This window comes from Nesoenas mayeri, assembly GCF_963082525.1.
Source record: "Nesoenas mayeri genome assembly, chromosome: 3".
NCBI classification, from domain to species: domain Eukaryota; kingdom Metazoa; phylum Chordata; class Aves; order Columbiformes; family Columbidae; genus Nesoenas; species Nesoenas mayeri.
The window spans coordinates 62,535,550-62,552,594 of record NC_137544.1 but is presented as its reverse complement, the minus strand read 5'-3'; the positions used below and the strand labels follow the sequence as shown (position 1 = coordinate 62,552,594).

At 40.8% G+C, this 17,045-nt stretch overlaps 2 protein-coding genes across 7 annotated transcripts in view; both read right to left on the bottom strand.

Moving 5' to 3' along the window:
* VTA1 (vesicle trafficking 1) overlaps window positions 1-5,634 on the bottom strand; it is a 52,016-nt gene extending 46,382 nt beyond the window's left edge. The window contains exon 1 of one of the 6 annotated variants that reach the window (XM_080343084.1): window positions 5,359-5,634. In XM_080343084.1, coding sequence (XP_080199210.1) covers window positions 5,359-5,467 — 109 coding nt within the window. In that variant the 5' untranslated portion in view covers window positions 5,468-5,634. Of the gene's footprint in view, window positions 1-5,049; window positions 5,115-5,358 lie in introns of those variants that run through there. The other 5 variants (XM_080343085.1, XM_080343087.1, XM_080343082.1 and 2 more) reach the window with 5 other exon arrangements.
* A 4,274-nt stretch (window positions 5,635-9,908) lies between these two features.
* On the bottom strand, window positions 9,909-11,583 carry GJE1 (gap junction protein epsilon 1; the record flags this gene model as incomplete). Its single annotated transcript, XM_080341428.1, has 3 exons — window positions 9,909-10,352; window positions 10,765-10,947; window positions 11,545-11,583. The coding sequence occupies 3 exons, from the start codon at window positions 11,581-11,583 to the stop codon at window positions 9,909-9,911; spliced, it is 666 nt and encodes a 221-aa protein (XP_080197554.1).
* Window positions 11,584-17,045: the final 5,462 nt, after the last annotated feature.

Genomic DNA, 17,045 nt, shown 5'->3' with positions numbered 1-17,045 from the left:
TGTAAGAATACGGAAAATTTACTTTTATGAATGGATGATATAAAACTAGTACAAAAAATTGATATTTCAATGGGAAAGCTCAGGAATTTGATCTTATTAGCTAAGCAATGTTAAAAGAACATTATTTTATGCATTTCAATTCTAGAATATCCCACTTAAATTAAGTCAGCATGTGCAAAATCACTGCAGTGAAATACAGCAAATACCAGTTACTTTAATTTCCATTAATACTTCTGAATTACATGCATATTCTACACTAGTCATTCAAAATGCATCTAGTTAAATAAATTAAAAGCTTCATTAAAATGTCTGTTATTAGTTCTCTGTTTTGAGGAAGGATCAGTAAAAAATTAACAATATTACAGTTATAAAATTACATAGTAACTGTATTTCCCAAATTCTGAGTTGGGTCATGATTTTTTTTTTTTTTTTTTTTTTAATTAAGAGAGTCTTACAATTGGTATGCACTGAGAAGCTTGTTTCATGGAAGCCTGACTAAACTTATAAGTAAAAAGCCAGTCACATTTAACAGATGGGTATTTCCTTTAAAAGCTGATTGACTTGATTAAAGAAGTTGTCAACTAGTTGTGGAAGAAAAAAAATGTCTTTTGCTTTTCTCTCCTGCTTAATCCCACAAAACCAGAAATGTCAACACAACAGTAAGATCTTTAGGAAGGACTTCTCTGCTACTTTTCTATCTCAATAATTTGAGATTTGTAGATTTTCTTCACACTTTTTTTAAACAGATCAGGTCTACTGATCTCACATGAATAGTTTCTGATGTTTAGCAGACTATCACAGCCCTGCTTTTCTGAAGTTAGTAGAACATTTTTTCATTGAATTCACTGGATATCCAAACACTGCTGTGTGTCACGATGTTATTTATCATGGAACATCAGTGCTTTTCTGGCAACTCACTGGCATTCTCTCAACACTTTTGAATTAGAATATCAATGGCCAGTAAGTACAGAAATATAAAATAAACTACCAATCGTCTTTGAAAAGAGGTTAACAACAGTACTGAAATGCTGAAACAACCTCTATTAAGGGAAATCTTGCGTTAAACACTGAAATGCAGTTTATAGAAGACAAAACTAGGTCTCAAACCTTCGAGTTTTTCAAAAAGTAACTTCTGAGTCAAGTTGCCTATGGCACAGTTAGAGATCAAATTTCTTTGGTTATTACACAGGCCAGAGATTATTTTTTAATCAAAGCCTGCCTCCTTGTGTTTGCAGAATAACTTCTCCAAGTAAGCAGTCAGACTCATGTAAGTTTTCAAGATAAGAAAGTTACCTTATTGACCACTGATCATTTTCCTTTTGCTAGGCAAACAATGAAGCATTCTTTACTGGCCTTCCCTTATACCTATCCAGTCAGCTGACCTTTACTGAACCTGAAATAGGTACATACTTAATGACAAAAATTAACAAAATAATATGAAATGTGAAAAACAGTATCATATGGGGCAGTAAGCATTTTAAAAGAAGATAGCAAAATACTGCAGTGCTGAACACTTGTGTAAAAGCATCTAATCTCTTTAAAAGGATAATTATTTTGTGAGATCATGTCGTGTATAACTTAAAAAAGTAAGCTTGGTTTCTTTATTTCTCTACAGTCATGTTCTAAGTAGAATAAATTTTACAACCATGTAAGTTTACAGTGCATACTGTCAGGAAGCAAATATATGTTTTTGCTTTAATCAATTATGTTCATCTACTAACAGTGGCTACAGCTAAAAAATTTAACTGTTTACAAACAATGTATAAAGCTACTGATCATATATTGCTTTGAATGTGAATATCTAAAATTGGAGTTAAGCATGAAGGCTTTGTAACGAATACACAGGACTACCAGAAATAAAACAATTTTTAAATTTTTGCAGTGTTTCTAGCAAGTACCACAAAAAAAAGCATCTGTGATATGTTACAGGGCACAAGAACATCAATGTTGTTCTTTAATGTTTTACTTCTCATGTGGAAAATTATGTGGCAGTTGAAAAATACAAATCATCCCTGCTGTAGCTATCCATATTGTGTAAAACAGATATTAATGTTCATCAAATTACAATTTATTTAAATCAACACATGCCAGCAATATCAAAAAAGGAGTCTTCGCATTGCCCCAAGCCACTGTGTCTTGTTCCATGTCTTTGTCTCTGTGGGAGCACAGCTGTTTAAGCAGTAGTGAATTGGCCTGGCTGAAAACCAGCTTGTTTTTCATCATACAATTACATCAATGTCTGCTTCTGAAGCACATTAGGGTCGGGAATGAGAGCACAGAGAAGGACTACAGGATCTTCTTCAGGTGGTAGCGCTGGTTTATGCCAGTTTAATGCTTCAAATTAGTATACTTAAAAAATGTAAGAGAAAAAAAAATTAAAATGGTGTAAGTTAATAAAATGTATAACTGCCATTCAAGTTCTCATGTTTGAGAGCACACCTCTAGCCCCACTAGATGCTGATGAGAGACAAAAATATTAACATGGGCAGTAAGTAGTTCCTCCTGACAATTTTATTGCTAAGCCATAGAAAATAATATGTTAGGTTGCAAACACATCTTGAGTTCACTTACTTCTGATATTCAAATCAGTTTGTGTTGCAGCTCTTATTTTCAGAAATATACAAGTGGAATTTAACTAAAATGCACATAAATCAAAACCTAGCAGAAGTCCATACTGAAAACTACTGTGCCATGGAAATATAAATATTAGGACCAAAGTTTTTTTCTAGGGATGAACCACTTCAGCCAACATTCCAAATCTATAAGCACCTTACTCTTTTCTTCAGACTGATAGTCACACCCGTCATATGATCAAAATTCAGATGCTTCCCCTCACATGGTGACTGTGCAAGCAACCGTGTGATGGAACATGGCAGCACTGTTCCCTCACATGATCTTTTACTGCAGGGTCCGCTTGGCTTCTGGTCCCACAACATGCACAGTGCCAGGCCCATACCTGTAGACAAGCCTGGCAGAGAAGCATGAGCAGAGAGAACATCACATGTTCCAGCACACATCAAGCTTTCCTCACACTACTCCTTCCTACACAATACCTTATAGCAATGGACAGAGCTCCTCCAAAACACATTTCAAAGGCTCAACAAAGTGATGTTCAGCTTTTTTTCAGTGAAGCATCTAATGAGAAACATTGCTTTAACTCCACATGTGTTGCTTTCAAAATGTTATCTGAAAATTGTTACTATACTTAAACTTACACTTTAAAAAAGCTACCTTTTTAGGAAAGCTTTTATTATTCATAGTTTGCTAGAAGTATATATATATTTTTTGACAGTAGCAATATTAATAATTAATATTATGGGATTCCATATAATTGTTCCAAACCCACAATGTTCAAAAGTAATGGTTCATATACCTTATTTTTGTTTCACAGCCAGAAATGACACCACCACCACCACCACAAAAACACAACAACAACACCACAAAAAAAACCACAACCACCAAAACACTACAAAACAGAAATTCTGCATTTTAATCAATCCAAACTCATCCACCATGGGAAGAAATAAGTGTCATCAGTGGACCACTGGGGAAAATTAATGCTTTTCCTTTATGTATTTAAAAGAACAAAGGATCCAATCAAGACCTGTCTTGAAAAAACAGTCACCGATTTTTACTTTGTGTAATAATGTAATGAGAAAGAGATCTCTGGAATATAGTCTTTACTATAGTCAGTAATAAATCAGATGTGCTGAAGGACTCAAATGAAAAAACAAGATGTGCAAATTTTCAGGCCACTTGGGACATACAATACAAAGGACTTTACAGAAAATGCTAATTATTTGACACAGGGTTTTTTTTCCCCCTACCCTGTATACTGAGATTTACATTAAGCTTCAGAATGGAAAAGACATTACGAAACACAGACATCAGCCACCAAAACACTTTTTAAAATCCAACTAGACCTGTATTTTGTTACCTACAATAAATGCTAGTATTTTTATTGTATAGCCAGACAGGGTCTTACACCTGACAAAAAAATGCCGAAGAAATGAAGAAAACAAACAAAACCCCAAACGGTGAAACCTGACCTAGCTGGTACTTCCTGCCACACCAAGTATGACTTGTCCTGTGTCTTTCTATTAAAAAAGAGTGGGTACTATCAAGAACATTCTGTGTTCTAATATGCGACTATCTCACTTCTCTGGTGGCATTTTTCCACGTCAGCACAGTATTCCTGCATAAGACATAAAAATTAAAATTACTGTTCTGACACTGAGTTGACAGTTTTTTTCAGAGATTTCTGAAGCCTGAATTTCATGAATCCATCCTTCTAAACTTAAGATTGCCTTACAAATTAGACTAACAGTTCTACCTCTATTTTTATTTTATTCTCTTTGAAGACAAGCTATTGCCAAGTAAACCCACAAATGACCTCCTCACATCTCACGAAAAAAAAAACAAACATAAACATAACATTTCTGGTGATCTGCTAGTCTCAGAAATTTTCTAACTGTGGTGATTAACTGTGACAGGAATTTAAGACTACTAACAACAGTCTTGCATTCCTTAATTAACTGTGGAAAGCCTTTTAGAAAGGCCCACAGACCACCCCGACGACCATTAGCTTAGATGCCAAAAGTTAGCCTGGAAAATATAAATACTAATTTGAAAAATTTACAATAAGATTTTGCTGTGTTCATTTCAATGAAACTAACAACAACAACAACAAAGCCACCCACTCTCTCCATTATAGAACCCTGAATAAGTGACAAAACCTAACAAAAACTAAAATTAACATTACTATAAGGAATTAAAGACTCTCAAAGCCAAATTGCTTACTCAGATACAAGTGGTCTTTTCAGCAGCAGAAAAAAGAAAAGACTCTCGAATGTCAGTTTTTTGCAATACTTATTAGGACTATCCCAGAAAACTTGAATTTATACACGTGCGTACAATCATGTATTTAAGCTGCTGGCATATCCACTACGACTACAAAGAGGCTTAACTCTGCAAAAATAGAGCACACGAAAGACGGGTCGGGGCTTGCAGCTGAAACGGCGGCCAAGAAAGACCATGATCAGCTCGCACCTCCCCAAGAGGTGGGGCCTTCCCCTACCCCACTTTCCGTACATCCCACGGGCACTCCGCACAACCCAACCAGCCAAGCGGAAAGAGGGAGGGGCGCGCTCCGTCCGACCCAACGACTGGTGGCCGGGGGCGGTAGCGGCCCCAACCGCGGGGAGCCGCGGGCGGGGCGGGACGCGATAGGCCGGGGCGGGACGCGATAGGCCGGGGCGGGACGCGATAGGCCGGGGCGGGACGCGATAGGCCGGGGCGGGACGCGATAGGCCGGGGCGGGCCCGGCCAGGGGGCCGGCGCTGCGGCCGCCTCACTCACAGTAGTACGCCACCACCGGCTCGCGCTTGTCCAGCTCCTGCGCGGTTCGCAGATGGTGCTGGATGCTCTTGAACTGCGGCGGCAGCGGGGGAAGCGCCGCGGCCGCCATCGCGCAGACGGCAACGCGCAGCGGCAACCACGGGCAGCCCACAACGCCTCTCGCTCCCGAGCCTGGCGCCGGCCGCTTCCGCTTCCGGGGTGGGCCGTCGGGACACGTACGTGCTGGGCGGGCTGCCGCCGGTGACCGTGCGCCCGGGAAGAGCGCCCCCTGCTGAGCGGACGCCGGGGCGGTTTCCCCGGAGCTGGGTCGCCGCAGGCGGGCGGTGTGTCCTGGCCACGGGGAGGCGCAGCCTCACGCGTCTCCGAAGTGTTTGAAACGTGTCCCATAGCCACCGGGGGCGTGGAGACCTCAGGGGCCGGGGCTTTTGCTGGTGCAGGCGGTGGAACAGCGGCCCGGGCCGGCTCTCTGGGGCTGAGGGGCGATGCCCTCCCTAGCCCTTCCCTGTCCCAGCCTTCTGCCTGTCCACCCAAAGGGCTGGCACACCTTTCCCGTGGAAGTAGAGCTGCAAGTAAAATCCCTTTAAAGGTTGAAAAACTTCCCCTTGGGCTGCCCTGAGGCCACCAGGGGTCTGGGAGGCCCTTGGCCACTCAAGCACACCTGTATGGTTGGGCCTGTGCCCTGCATCCCGCTGCCACCCGCTAGAGAAGCCTTGTGCCACCAGCGCCCTGGTTAAGGGTGCTTCACTGGGCTGGGCTGCTTCCCAGCAGCTGTCAGCCCTGGAAAGTGCATCTCACAGGATCACTGGTTCCCAGATGACTTCTTCTCTGAGGAATCTCCAGCGATTTATCTTTTGCTGAGCGGGGATGAGAACAGGAAAATAAATGGGAACCATTGCAGCAAAATGGTTTCAAATGGATCTCACAAATTGTAGTATTAATTATTTTAGCATTTGTTATCTTCTCATTCTTACAGCATAGTTAAATTCCCATTGCCAGACTTCCTCGTGGTCTCAAAATGGCCATTAGCAAGGCAAGAGAACGGTCAGTGCTCCAGGGCACAGAGGCAGATGCATGTTGGAGGGAGGCATGAGGCAGGAGAGGTGGCTGTCTTGTCTCATTGCTATCATGGGAGAGTGCTGAAAAGAGAACAGAAAGGAAATGACGGCTGAACAGCAGAAAGGAAGTCAAGAAAGGAGCAGAACATAGAGTTGTGATAGGACTGGGATTTTGCAGTGGTGTACTAGAAGCTGTCTGGCCCAGATCAACTATACCTTTGATGTAAAGGCAATCGCAACACTTACTGAGTGTATTTAGCTTGTTTCATTCAAGATGATGGAGGGAGCAATTATGGATCTCTGTTAAGTGAGAACTTAAATGGCCATGATGTCTGGCTAGAGACAAAACTCACTGTAACACACAAGCTGGGGATTGCTTTGAGTGCTGTCTGTGGAAAATGAGGCAGCTAGAGTGTGGTGGAAAACAGTGAAAAAGTCAAAGCAGTACTTATAATGTGACCCTGATGTAAGCAAAGAAAATACTTCCTACTGTGTTCTGGGAGACAGAACTTCATGTTCGTTGTGTACAGAAATACAATTGGATCAAAGAATCCCCCAGTGTATTACATAATTCCTTTCATAATGACAAAAGAAGGCCTTCAGGATCATCTCACATATTTGCTAAGCATTCGAGCTAAAATCAGTGAAACACTGAGAAATGCACACAGGCATATTATAAATCTCAGAGGGAGTAAGAGTGGAAGGAAGTTGATAGAGAGCAATGTAAATGAGGATAAAAGAGTTAGGAGTTTGGAAGACTAGGAAAAAGAAAAGTTTAAAGACACTTCAGGATACAATGAATGCCAGGAAAACAAATGGCAAATGTAAGAAAGAGAAGCGTTGACAACCGTGGGGAAATGGTTTCTTTATGTGGATGTAATATCTCCATCAACATGTTTAGGAAACTGATGATGGAATCAGTTACAGAAAAACATTTGTGTTAAGACAACAACACACATTTTGTTTTTAAATGAAAAACAAACTGAGGAATCTGACAATTTTAATTTCACAAGAAATTTAGAAAAAAAATCTGTGTTGTCAATGCTTTGGAAGAATATATTTTGACATGTTCCAGACTTTGACCACCAAGGGAAAGTGCCTGTTGGTGGGTAATCCAGCTCCCAGAGCCCCACAGGAGTCCTCAGGCAGTCACAGTTTTGCAGGGCTCTTTCTTGACAGCAATGGGGAAGTCCCCTGAGGGGCTGTGGGTTTTGGCACTCCTCTGACCTTTCTGAAGTGATTTGAAATCTACAGAAGAAGAAGAACAAGCAATGGAAATATGAAGCACCAGGGAAAATACTGACAAGGTCGTGATGAAGTTATTTTATTATGATACAAACACCTGATTAAGTGTGATTTGAGTATGGTTGGTCACCACTGTACTTAGCACATGGAAGTAAATTCTTTTTAGTAGCAATAAATATTGTATTTTATTTATAAATAAAAACATTTTTGCCTGAGATTACAACTTTAACTTGTAGAGAATAATTCCAGATGGATACCAATGTATATTAAAAAAATTTAACGTGTTGACCCAAGCACATGGCATGTTATGCAAACAATAAATTAGCACAGTGATTCTTATTCTATTTTAATGCTTGCAAATATCAAATACCTAGTTTAATATTGCACAAATCTGATAGTGTTAACTGGACATGTATTTAAGTCAACATTAACTTCTATAGGGGAAAAAATAACACAACATTAATACTTTAGTACAGTGAATGTATTGAAATTTATCATATTGTTCTTCATCAGCTCATCAAAAAAACCACACATGTAGCTATGACCTACTTTGATTTAAATGGCCCAGAAGCAATTGAATCCAAGACACCTAAATCATGGAATTCTATTTACGTAATAAGGACTAAGTTTGTGGTTGAGATTTACAAGGCTCTTATAACACTACCTCACGTGGGACTGCTTAAGCAACAGTTGATGCTAAAAGATTTTGTAATCATTTTTCAAGACTTCTGCAAATATTCCTAAAAGGACCCAGATGCTGTCACCGGGATCTCAACTTTTTATGCTTTTCTGCTTGATATTTTTTCAATTCAAGAAGCAAATATATTCTTCCCTTCAGTGTTATGGGCCTCAAAATGTGTCCACAGATGCTTGCAGACTCCTTTTAACTTTCTGGTTCCTGGATCATTGCTAATTAGTGATGGGTCTGAGTCTCCTGTTTCACTGTGATTCAGAACAGAAATTGTTCAATTTAGTAGCCATAGAAAATTATGAAAGAGGAAGAAACTTTCATTTTTTTTTCCTAGAAATTGAAAATATTTTAAAAACAAAAGGAAAATAAATAACTAATTATTATGATTTCTATTTGTACATATTTTATAGAGGAAACTACCTCCTCCTTTCTTTCCAGTTCTGAAATTTTTCGGTTGTTGTTGTTTGTTTGTTTGTTTGTTTCCATTACCTCATTTAAGCACAAGGAATGAAATAACTTCTAAATTCAAGATGTCTATTAGTCCTTAAGAAGAGACTGTCGCACACAAAAACATCTGATACTTGAGTTCAAGGCCTAACCTATCCAAATACACTTCTTGCATAGAATACTTTTAGTATGCAGACTTCTTATTAACTCTTATTCTAGCAACCCTAGTCAGAGCAATGTGATGTAACACACACAGCAAAAAATTCTGTGGGTCCAATTCTACAGTCATGCACAAGCAACTCTCACTGAAACCAAGGCATAACTGGACCCAGAAAGGGCTTTTCTCCATTATTTTCTTTTGAAACTTTCAAGTTTCTTATGCAAAACTAAGTCATAAAGCCCCTTTACTCCTTCAAAATGTGATCATACAAAACTGTTAAAAATCTTCAACATCATAAGTTGAAATATAATGAGGGTAAGGCACTCCAGTCAGTGCAAAGAATATCATGGTATTCTCTCAGTTGTAAAAGGAGATTCACAGCTGGCAGGTGACACCAGCTGGGCTACTGCAAAGTCAGCTCATACCAGTGGACCTTTTGTCACTGCAGCCTCACCAGGAATCTCTGCCCCTGGGGTGTGAGATGCAGGTTGCAACAGGAACACTGCCTGAGAAAAAGTTTGAATACTTTCTGGTACCCAGAGCTTAACCACCATTAGTGCTTAATTCTAAAGCCATAAGAACGTGTAAGAACTTTGGAATAGTTTTTCCTGGAAGGTCAATAACCTTATTAGCTCCTTATTAGTACCTTATTAGTACCTGTATTCATAAAAGATGTGAATAAAAATATGATTATAAATAACCTCCTTCTCACACACAGGCACTCCTCTGGAGGCAAAACTGTTGTATGTGGCAGGTCATGAAAACATGCTACTTTTATAAATCTCATTGCTTTTGGTCTTGACACAGAAACAAATATTATTCAGGTAATGCAGGTTTTTTTAGGTGAGGAGTGAGTCTCAGATGACTACTCTGCAGCAGTAATCATCTCTTCTGCAACACTGCATAGAGGACAGGAGTTTGGTTTTTTTTTTGTTATAGCTTGAAATCATTGCTATAAAACTGCAGGTGGACAGGGTGGTAAATGACTAGGAGTGATTGACTTCACTGAGTCAATGAAACCTAGCCTTCTACATGAGATCTCAAAAATTTCGGCAACACACAAGACCACTGTAATCACAGTAAATGTGTACATTGCAATAAGAAAAATTGTCTTTTCAAAGTGCTCTGGCACCATGCACCGGGTAATGTTAAACTTCTTCTCAAGAGCTCCCACATTACACATGTAAATTGCGTTCACTTTGAAACCAAAGAGCTGAATCTGAAGCCAAAAAGCCACAACTTCAAGGATAATCCTTAAGAAAACAGTGAAGATATAAAAACCAGTGTAGAATGACTTTTGGAGGATTTCTTCCTGTGTGATGCTCTTACATGCAGCACAAAGGTGAAAAAAGGCTCCAGGTATCAGTACAATCGCCAGCTGTAATGCCCAGAATACCTAAAATGTAACGGAAATGTAGTTGTCAGATGATTTACAGCAGTATCAGGACAGCTAAACCACACACATATTGGAACATTTTGCCAGTCTGCTTTTGATATATCTAAGATGTATAAACACTTACATTATGATAAAGGTAAAAGTCATAGTTATGTTTTAATTTTTAAAGTTCAGTTGGTTTCTGAAATGTGAATATAGTTATTATGAAGGATAGAAAGCACAACACCATATTTAGTCACATATTAAAGGTTATTAAAAGGAAAATACTCAAGAAAAAGGTGATAACTATCTCAATCAGTTATTACTTCTCATGTGGAATAATTAGTTGGTTTTTTTTTTTGCAGTTTATTTTCTTAACACTGGATTTATACAATTAAAAAACAAAAACAAAAACAAACCAAAAGATAATTACCTGAGGGGTTATAGGCCTGAACTGGTTGTAACAGAAAAGATTAACTTCTCTCTTGTCTGGGTCACAGCTGAAATGCAAGGCCTCATTTCCATAAACAGCAAAGCCCAGAACACCAAGGAAAAACATACGAACTGAGCCAAAGAAAAGGGTGTGGAATTGGCCGATTACCGTTGGTGGTCTGAGCTGGAGATCACAAGGTTATTCAACATGAAAACAAAAATGGACAGCATTATTCTTGAGGGCCTATTTGCTAATTTTCGTTATCCGAAATATTTATTTTATTCTACTTGTTTTAAAAGGAGAGGGTTTGCCTGTGAAGGCTGCAGTAGCTTTCTAACAAAATAATGGATTAGAACACTTAATTGTTGCTACTAATTTTATATAAACATTCAGTTTTCTCTGTTAATTTGTTTCACTGCCTTTATCTGTATTCTGCTGTTGCAGAATGCACCAGGCAAAGCTGGACGCTTCGACCAGAAGTCCATTCATTTTGCTATTGTATCGATTCTACATTATGTCAGGTGATGGCAAAAGAAGGACCGCCTGTGCCATCATCAAACCTAAAGGTACTTGTTCTTGTAAATTAAATTCCAGCTTCCCCAAGGGGTCATTTGTAGCGCCCAGACAGGCTCGTTTCCCGCCCGGGCAGCCCTGCTGCTGAGCGGCCCGTGCAGGAGGCAGCCGGCAGCGCTGCTCAGTGCTCGGGGGATGGGGGACGCGGCCGCCGCGCGGTTTTGGGGCCGAATCCCTCGCTCCCGGCTCTGGCTTCGCGTTACTCACACATCCCTCCGAGAAGCTCCGCATGTAGTTGGGGGACATGGCTGGGGAAAGCGGCCTGCGCGGGCGGCGGCGGCCGGAGGCAACCCCAACCCCAGCACCGGCTCGAACCCCGGCTCGCTCCGCCCTTTGCCCCCCGGGCGGGCCCCGGCTCTCGGGGAGGTGGCGAGCGCAGCGAAAGCGGAGCCCGCCGGCGCCGGACGGTAATCCCCGGCCAGCACTGTCAGCAGCACCGTCCGCCACCGCCACACCGCTGCCGGGTGCTCCCCGTTCTTGCCCCGCCGCCTTGCGCCGGCCTTTCACCCCCGCCTCGGGGTACTCACAGCTCCGACCATCGCCCCAGCCCGGCCGCAGCAGCGGGGCTCCCCCGCGCTGCGTATCTCCCGCGCCGGTCGCGGTCCCGGTCCTGGGGGCTCCGCAGTAGGGCAGCTCCGACGCGTGCGTCTCGGGGCTGCCACCGGCGGGACCAGCCGGGGCTCCGCGAACCGGGGCGCAGAGGCAGCCTCCTGGGCTGCCGAGAGGTTCAGTTTGCACCATCTAGAGCTTAATAGCTTGTATTTAACTAAGTCAAATAGAAAGTAAGGATGCAACTGGACTTGGAAGCTGTATGTACAAGATTCTGAATTCAAAGAAATCACAATTGAACTAAAACAAATAATATTAACCACTCCAATATTATTACAAATGATTTAATGGCAAGAATTGCGTTTAGTAATTTGACAGCCTACTCCATATGCACAGTTGAAAGAACTTCAGAAGAGCTGTGCGTGTGCCAGACACTCCTGGTCATGAACATCTGCCCAGTGAAACACGGGGATGTACCTCAGCATGCTAGTTTGAACCTAGTGGGAGTTTTATGAGAAGGTAGAGGGAAGAAGGGTGGAGGTGGGAAACCAGAGGAGGGGAAGAGGTAGCTCGTCATTCAGTTGGTGGTGCGCTGTAGCTTATTCGGTGTTCTGAAAAGGATGCACAGGAAAGTGAAATCCAGACACCAAATACAAAAGGGGGCATTTATTATTTTATCTTTAAACTCATGAGAAAGCCTCCTTCGTAATTGTTTGCAGTGTGACTTCAAGATGATGTAACAAAAAGTGTTGTTCCCTCAGTGATGTATGCTCATAGGCATGGAAGCAGGAGGAGGAGGGAAGAGATGGGAATCATGGCTCATTTTTTGTATGGGCTTGACTGCTGTGACTCTAAAAGACACCACAATGACTATATTAATGACGTGATTAGAATAGCTATTTCAAAACATTGGAACACCCTTTGTAAGGGGAACCTGCCCTGCATCTGCTGAAGTAGGTAGATGATGATGACTGTGAAAAGTGCTCCAATAACTATGTGTTATTTACTACAGCTCCTTTTTCAGGCAGTTATTTAAATGTCTGTGTATCTCCTGGAGGGCTCTAAAAGGTGCTGTGTTTGTAGTACTGAGACTGAGTTTCTAAACTTTTTAAAATGCAATCTGCTGCTCCACTGTCGAGGTTTGTATACATTGAATGAACTAAAAGCGATAATCTCCCAGTGGTATGTGACCTGCAATAAAATATTGTGGTTCTCAGGATGTGTGACTTGCCTTCACAAAAATGCAATAATTGTTTACAGTAAATGGTTTTTCTTCTGCTCATAATACATATGGAGTTTAATTGTACTCAAAAAGCAATTTTTAATGTTTCCACAGTACTATAAAATTACTACATTAGCTCAGCATGCTGGACAGATGTTTGATATCAATAATATTTAAATCACTTAATTAAAAAAATGTGAATTGATATTGAAAACCTACTGTTGAATATACTTCAAAGAATACTTGTATTGGTATTTCTTACGATCTCTTTAAGCAGAAATGTTTTAAAAGCAATAATGGGAAAGCTGAAAACTCCTACTTCTGCAGTCCTTTTCAGTGCAGTCTGCTAAGGCAACTCAAGCAGTTCCTTGGGACTTTCTTGACAGAAAATCATTATTCATTTTGAATCTGCAGGAACAGCTGTCTATTGCTTGTCTGTCATGCACACATGAAATGGAAGATATTGATATCACACTTTTTTCTAAGTGAGTCCTAAGTTTGGCTTTCAGCTCAAGGTTGCAACTCAGCAATGTGCTCTTTAACCTTTTAATGAATTGAAATCCTACTGAATAATCACAGTTGAACAGTTGGAAACTGAATGCGTGCATCAAGCTGCACTTGTGCTTAGAGTGATGAACTGTGTGTTTAACATTAAGTATCCAGTTAATTGCTTTATTAGTGTGGTTAAATGTAATGACACCTGTTAACCTTGTGGCATGAAAAAAAGGCACCATAGAAATCACACAAAATGACATGGCCCAAAAAAATGAACTGTCATCAGTAAGATAAGATTTTGTATACCAAAAAGAGAGCTTGCATGCCTAAATCTTGGAGAACAATCTCTTTGGCCAGCTTTTCAGCTTTGCTTAGTGCTGGAAGCACCTGAATTTCCCTTTTGGTTTGCAGAGTTCCCCACATCGAAGCTTAGACCCAGTGGAGGCCTCTACTAGCTGCAGACTGGGGCCTCGACTGCAGTTCAGACCTGAGATGGAGGTTGCTTCACCTTCAGCTAGGGCAGGAGTCTTAGGAGGCAGGTGCTAGGTGACTGCCTGCTGCTGTGTGTTTAGCACAAAGAGTAGCAGGCAGCATGCAAAGTCAGGGAGTTGAGGATGGACTAAGCAGAGTTTGGGTTAATTGCACAGGGATATGGGCTCAGTCTGGGGAGATGTGTGTCATACCTAAGGCTTCTTCCTCACTATTTTTTTAATTGAATTAATGCAAAACCTGTTTAGTCTAACAAGCATTTTTTGAAAAATTAAGAAATAGCTTTCTTTTCCACCATCACCACATCCAGTCATGCAGACCTAATGAAGAGGAATTTCCATATTGGTGTTTTTTGCAGCTTTGCCAGGCCAGGGAAGTCACAAACTATTCCTTCTTGCAGCCCAGTGCTCTGAGGACATAGTACTGCTGATGGACACAACTCGGCTCTGACCACATAGCATAGCTACTTCTATTATCTGGAATCTTGAAACTGTAGTTGAACTCAGCATTTCTATTTTGAATATATCAAGTTTGCTAGCTTATGCCAGTTGTGAGACTCTCTACATAAGTCCACAACAATTATTTTTGGAGTAATTCTTCTCATATAGATTTCTCCCAGGGAATGCACTGGCATTGCATATGAGACTATTAATTTTCAGGGCTATTTTACTAGTAAAAGAGTCACAGAGGTTTGTGGTCTAGCCTTGGAGAGGTAGCCTTAGAAGCCAATCATTTGTCCTCCTTCAAGGCTCCACAGCACAGTGTTTCATATCCAAGTAGAGAGCCCTTGTTTCCCTTCCCTCCTTTCTCCATCTCTGGATACTCTTGCTGTCTGCTTCTTGGGTCCACTTCCAGCTACCCTCATAAGTAGCAGTAGCAAACCCTGTTACCTATTTTGAAACCTGGGGATAAGGGAGGTGATCTAATTTTGTATCCTCTTGTCTTTTAAATAGAGCCTCTGACCCAATAAGTTGAAAGGTAATGGAAGTCTATGCCAAACAAACCTCAACCAAATTAAGAAAGCCTATATTTGAATAAGAAGAAGACATGACTTACAGGAGGTTATTGTATATCTAACTGTCTGAGAGAAGTGACTCTGCTACAGTACATGTCCACTTTTTCCAGCTTTATCTGCTGGTCTAATGCATGATACGACAAAAATTTCTCTAAGGTTTGGTTCTTAATGCTCAGTGTTTAAAACTAATACTATTTGTTCCTTGTTTGTTGTCCTGTTTCTTTTTAACACATGACTGATGATCAGACCTTCAAACATGATCACTTCCAGGGTTGCATTTGGACACGGGTCTCATTTAGTTTGAAGCATGCGTGATTAAAAGCTACTTACTGCAGGTAGTTTTGGTGACAGATATGCTTGGCTCTTCATTGGACTACACAGTTTTTTGTGATATACAAATTTGGAATTAGCCCCAGAATTATCAAGCACCTTAAGCTGCACAAACATGTGAAAGGAGCCTTTTCCCCTGTTAGAAGCAGTTCTCAGTAGAGGGCGTTTTGAGATGTGTGCATTTCCTCATTCCTACACAGACCGATTTTGCATTCGTACATTTGGGATTGATGAAGCAGATTTCCCCCCACGTTTCCAAGTTGTTGCAGTCCCTGCCGTGTGATGTTGAACTCCCAGATACACTGGATCTGTGCTGGCTGATTTCAGCCTGTGCTCAGTTTCTTTCCCACTAAGGAGACTTACCTGTGGTGCTTTTTCCTTTGCTCTTGTGCTAAGTACTGTGTCACAGCTGTACAATGAGAATTTCTCTAGACTGCAGACTGAACTAACATCCAAAGAGACAAGTGGATTCTTTTGTTTGAAAACAGAATGATGGACAGTTTGTATGTGGGTATCCAAATTCTGGCTGGTTTATGTCAGGGTCTGTGGATCTTTTTCCTCTCCTTTTTGCCTCTGCAGGAAATGATATTCATGCTGTTTGAGTATATTCCCTTGCCCTTACACAGACATCTGTTGAATGACATTAGAGGCATAATCTAACTTTCTGTTTCCTTTGAGCTGGAGACACTCACAGTCTCCAAACCTTATTTCCTTGCTGTTTGGAGTTCTGAAAAAATAGACTAGAGAAAATCAAGTACTGGTAAAAATCAGGAAAATAAATTCCCACTGAGTATGTTCCTAATTTCTTAACCTTATGAATTCCATCCCATGGACTAAAGGACAGGTAAAACTTACTAGGATGGAAGAAATTCTCCCAGAGGGCAGCAGTAAGAGTGGTGTGTTGTGCAACAAAAAGCAAGGGGTCTCACCTCTCTCCATGCAAACTGCAAGAAGTTTATGCCAATATAAGTTTTCGAAGCGTTCTGTTGATACTCATTCAAAAAGAGTCAGCTTCCTGTTGTCCCAGATAAATCAATATTAAATATGTGTTGACTTTAAACTATTCTCCCAATGGGAATCATATTGATTGTTCACATATAAGCCCATTTTCAAATAAATTAATGAAGGGGCCATACTCTGGGGTTACAGCGTTAAAGGCACATATTGGATCCAACTAATCGAATGAAAAAGACTGATTCAGACTGCTTGCGGAGACCTGAATGTTGATGGTCTTAGAAAATTTTGTATATGCTCAGCAAAGTAGAGAGTATCAGCAGCTGTGATAAATATCCAAGACAACAGTAAGGGTGCTTTGAAGGGAATGTAGTTGAATTTGATTCTATTTTAAGGAAACTTGATCAGTAAAAAGAATCGCTTCCAGAAGATCTCTGTGACCATTCCTATCAGCTGACTAGTGGTAAAGATGAAGTCTCTAGCCTGCTCACTTCTGAGGACTAGCACTGGCTGGGTTTTCTATTATAATAAAGTAATCAGTTTTATACGAAACAGTAATTGACACAACTGTAACATGTTCATATATTCAGGGAAGTGAGAAGAGTCACAAAGATCAATCAATAGATACAGAGAGGTGTAACTTTTAAGAAGCAA